Here is a 5,095-nt window from a genome sequence, read left to right on the forward strand (position 1 = left end):
ATATATATATATATATATATATATACATACATAATATATATATATTATATATATGTATGTATATATGTATGTATGCCTGTATGTATGTGAGATAATAGTTTCACTTGAATAGTTTCAGTATTAAAGTAAAACTATTAAAGTGAAAATATCTGACATTACAATAGAGAGATGTTATTGTCTCACTTTTGACACCTAATACTGCAATAGTGGAGGAGATATGATATTGCTCTGGGCTCGCACTAGGCAAGAAGTTAAAACCTTTTTGGGCCTATGACACTACATGGACCCTAAGTAAGGCATATGTAAAATTTGAATGAAATTGGTTGTGTTTAAGTCTCAAGTTTTAGGGATTTACACAGACAGACAGACACACATTCTCATCTTTATATATATAGATGGTTGCATAACAAAATACCATGTACCTACAAGTCATTACTTCAACATAGTTTACCTGAGGCTCTAGGCTAATATAATGAATGTTTACAGCAATAATATTGCTCAAGAAACCAATGCATCACTTGGCTTGGGAATCGAAATCTTGTAATCATGAGTGCAACACCCTAACCACAAGGTCTTGTGCCCTCACACATACAAACATATAACATACATACAAGCATCCCCATGCTCTACAACTTTGTGTTATGCAATTCCTGCTTATAGAAATTGTAAATTATGACTGCTAATTTCAGGATACAGTCTATAATTTCACTTTCACAGAAATTTGGATAAATTTTAAGAATTTAAAGACTAAACTTTTTTCTTAAACAAAAGGCCATTTCTCAGCATTTTAGCCAAGATCAAAGTAGTTAGCAGTTTGAAAAACTATAATCACAATACACACACAATCTCTCACACATACACACACTCCATACACGCACACACATAGACAGTGGTGGGTGAGCTCATAAGTGTTTATGCATGCATTACTATAAACATTTATGGTGTAAGGTGGAGTTTTTCACTATGAATATTTGTGTGTGGATATGTATATTTTCTTGGGTCATCATGAATATCTATCTGCCTGTCTGTGTCTATCTATCTATATAGATAGATAATAGACAGATAGATAGATAGATAGATAGATAGATAGATAGATAGATAGATAGATAGATAGATAGACAGACAGACAGACAGACAGATGGATAGAGAGAAATAGATAGACAGACAGATAGATAGACAGACAGATAAATAGAAAGACAGATAGATAGATAGATAGAAAGACAGACAGATAGAAAGACAGACAGACAGATAGATAGAAAGATAGACAGACAGATAGATAGATAAAAAAACATCACCCTTCACCACCACAACAACTATGTATCAACAAGACTAATACAACTACCATCAACACCAAATCCAATACAACCACTGCCATTACCACCAACTCCTTAATGACAAACAACAACAACAACAACAACAATAGTATGACCAAGATAAGCAACTCCATCTAAAATATAAAACAATCACATGAAGTAATGTGGTACCCTGGTGTATTTTCAATGTTGAATGGAATTTCTTTGATCTTAAGTCAATGAGGATTGACTTGAGATTAAATAGCAACAACAATACTATTAACAAGAACAATATGACCACTGCCACTAACTACCATCACTATCGCCACTAACACCAATACAATCACCACCACCACCACCACCGCCAACACCACCAGTATCAGTATGACAGCAACGTCTGGAGCTAGGTATGTGGTACAGCAACCCAACAATGTGTGTGTGCGTGTGCATGAGAGGGAGAGATAAGGAAAGGGAAAGAGAGTAGAGTGTAGGATTTTTATGACTCAAGTTAGAGGTGCAAAGGTGATGTGTCCATGAACCTGGTAACCCTTCAACCAACTGTAATCATATAATGTTTCTCCACCACCACCACCACCACCACTACCACACTCCTTCTCTTTTTCATCTCATTTCAATTCTTATATCCACAAGGAATAAGACAACCATTTTTGGCTCTCAAAAATAGTTTTTTCCTGATTATATGTACTTTACTATTCATTTCATGTGGATAATGTTTTGATTACTGCCACTGTTGAATTTGCTCACAATTCAAGGTGTCTGGAAAGAAGCCATCAAGTAAAACTGAAAGAAACACTGCAAAAAGAAATCACAAAACTTTTACACTGGATACAAAACTGTTTTAAAAAGATTTGATGTGAGAGAAAATTTAGCCAAAACATTTTACATTTGCAACATCTGCAGTAGAAACAATACATGATAAAAGAGGGGAAATTAAATCAAAAGCTCAAGAAGTTATTCTGTTAACTCTCAGACCTTATTTTGTCATAGACCTAATTTAATGCAATGTTTAAAATAGGACGGCCCTTTGGTGTATAGGTTGAGGATTGAACTCAGTGCATTGTGCACAATGGTAATTTAAAAAAAAAACCAAAAAAAACCCAGAAGTTTGTATGACAATTTGCAGAAAAAGGAAGATGAAACTTTGAATGTAAAAACTTTTTTGGTTAGTAAACATTGATTTTAAGGATTTACAAAGTGCTTCATTTTGCAGAACACAAAGATAACTGGTGAAGCTGCCAGTGCCTATACAAAAAGTTTGCTTCTAATTATCCTGAACAGCTGACAACAATTTTTAGTATATGAATTTCCCAAGACAACAATGACTGCTAATGAGGGCTACACACAAGAGAAAGTACACAATGTTGATGAAACTACATTTTTCTGGAAACTCATACCAGTTGAAACTGTTATTTCTTCAGAAGAAAGGTCAACACCAGGATTTAAAGATTCCAAAAATTCATCTGATGTTTCTTCCAGGAAAAAATGTCTGCAGGCGATAAAAAATTAAATCTCCTACTCACCTTATTCACTACATCCCCAACCGTACCCAATCTCCACAGCCATCACCTATATATACTTCCCTGTCTTCCCTCCAATGTATATCTACCATCTCTCAGCACTTGCTCTTCATTCATTATATTCACTCCTCACCCATTCCCCATCTTTAACCATTCCTTGCTCTTCCCATACATTCTTGCAAACTCAACTCACCCACACTACCTGTTCAATTGTCTCCATTCACTTCCACTCACCTCATACCTTGAGGATCCACTCTGATACTTCAACTCAGCTATTCTCTCTTTTTCCCAACTCCACCTTAGATACTCCCACCCTCTCTCCTATGTGTGTAGCCATGTAGCTCCTCTACAGCAAGATACCTGGTCTGTTCTCATACTTTAAACTCCCATCCACCAGAATAAAACTCCGCTCCTCTCAACAGTAGAACTATCAATCAGACGAAGGGAATCTTAGTCTTGCAAGCTACATGGCGATCTTCACAAACGAATCAGCTAGTACACACTGTACGATGACATTAGAAATGAGATCTAGCAGTACAAACCATACCAAAGTAGACAACTGAGCACAGTGCAGTCTTCGGACCTTTGAGATATTATCAAACCATTCAACCCATGCCAACATGTATGTACATGTATGAGTGTTCGTGTGTATGAACTTGCCTGATAAAAATAGTTTACTTTATAGTTATTCCTATTTATTTGTCTTCACACACACGCGCGCGCGACAGGTATTCATATAAACAAAGTAGGCCTAATAATCTCTTAGGTACAAAGCCACAGAGGCTAGTCGATTAAACCAACCTCAGTACTAGGTGATACTTTATTTTATTGGTACGAGAAAGATTTGAACTCTTAATAATAATGGAATGGAAAGTTTATGATACCTGTGGAGTATCTCCTTCTGCCATTATAATTATTTTTGTAGCTTCAAAGAGCTGGAACGGGTCACCAATTTGTAACGCCGGTGCGAAGCGAGGTGATGAGAATGGTTCCTTAATACATCACACGGTCGATACAATAACAATAACTAAATACGAGTAGTTATATATATAATATGCTTCTTTTCATAATCTAAGGCCGAAACCTTTTTGATAACAATATCAGTTTGATAAAACATTAACCAGTTAGAGAGTTTGGAAGCCGCTTTTTCTTTATATATATATATATATATATATATATATATATAACAATTATCCGTTGATTATTGTTATCGTAATTATATTAAGTAACTTCCACTACATATACACATTTTCGACTAACACTGAAGACATTTTAAGCTCCGAAATAAAATAATAACCACAACATGCGTGTATGTTAAATAAATTGTATGGAAATTAAGAATGAAGTTGGCGAAATGAATTCAGAATTAATGTTTATAACGATAAACGAGTAGATTTGACGGAAACTCACCATTTTGGGGAAGTTAAGCTTGTTACTGTCTCTTAAGCTTGTTTGGTTACCTTGGAAACGATACACCGGTTAGGTGAGCGAGGAGGTAGCGAGAGTGAAAGAATTAGGTGTATGTGTGTACATGAGTGTAGGTATTAGTGCTAAGTGACTTAATGTAGCAGAATATATCGTTAATGCTAAGTTTAATGGTGTCTTTGTTTTTTTAGAAAAGTTGAAGTTAACTTTAGCATGATTTAATGTCAGGAATACGAGTCTATACACAGACCAAAAGTACCTGTTTTCGGTAATTTCCTATTTGACGTTCGTAAAAGCATATTGATCTAAAAAAGTTTGTTCCAATAAAACATTTCAGTATTGTTAAGTTGTACATACTACGAACAGTGAATAAAATGTGAATGAAAATGTTAAACTTATTTTTAATAGAGTTTCGCCAAGGGCATATGTTAGAATTCTTCAACAATCCAAGGCGGGTAGACCAAGCTATACAAGTTGAATTCGACAAAGATTGATCGAGCCAATGTCGTAATTGTATGCCTTTCAATTATTATCTGCTGATCTGTATTTCGTTGGGATTTACAATAAAATGAGGAATAGCAGGGTGTTCACGAAACATGCTAATCGAGATGAAATAGAATTTAAATTAAAACAAATTCGATTTTATGAACGTCGAATAGGAAATTGCTCCTGTTCTGTCTGCTCACTGGGGTGGAGTAATTTAATGGTTTAATAATATGACTCATCTGAAGTTCTACTATCACTCCAAAATGGGATCATCTTCAATGTAAATATTAACAGAAAGGAGCCCGCAAACAAATCACCTCAAATTTGTTACTTTTATTACAACAGACGTCATTG

At 35.0% G+C, this 5,095-nt stretch overlaps 1 protein-coding gene across 1 annotated transcript in view; it reads right to left on the reverse strand.

Moving 5' to 3' along the window:
* LOC106871922 (dynein axonemal intermediate chain 7 homolog) overlaps positions 1 to 4,697 on the reverse strand; it is a 96,307-nt gene extending 91,610 nt beyond the window's left edge. Inside the window, exon 1 of the mRNA XM_014918679.2 lies at positions 4,241 to 4,697. Coding sequence (XP_014774165.1) covers positions 4,241 to 4,243 — 3 coding nt within the window. The 5' untranslated portion in view covers positions 4,244 to 4,697. The remainder of the gene's footprint in view (positions 1 to 4,240) is intronic.
* Positions 4,698 to 5,095: the final 398 nt, after the last annotated feature.

Source organism: Octopus bimaculoides, chromosome 13, assembly GCF_001194135.2.
Source record: "Octopus bimaculoides isolate UCB-OBI-ISO-001 chromosome 13, ASM119413v2, whole genome shotgun sequence".
In the NCBI taxonomy this organism is placed as follows: domain Eukaryota; kingdom Metazoa; phylum Mollusca; class Cephalopoda; order Octopoda; family Octopodidae; genus Octopus; species Octopus bimaculoides.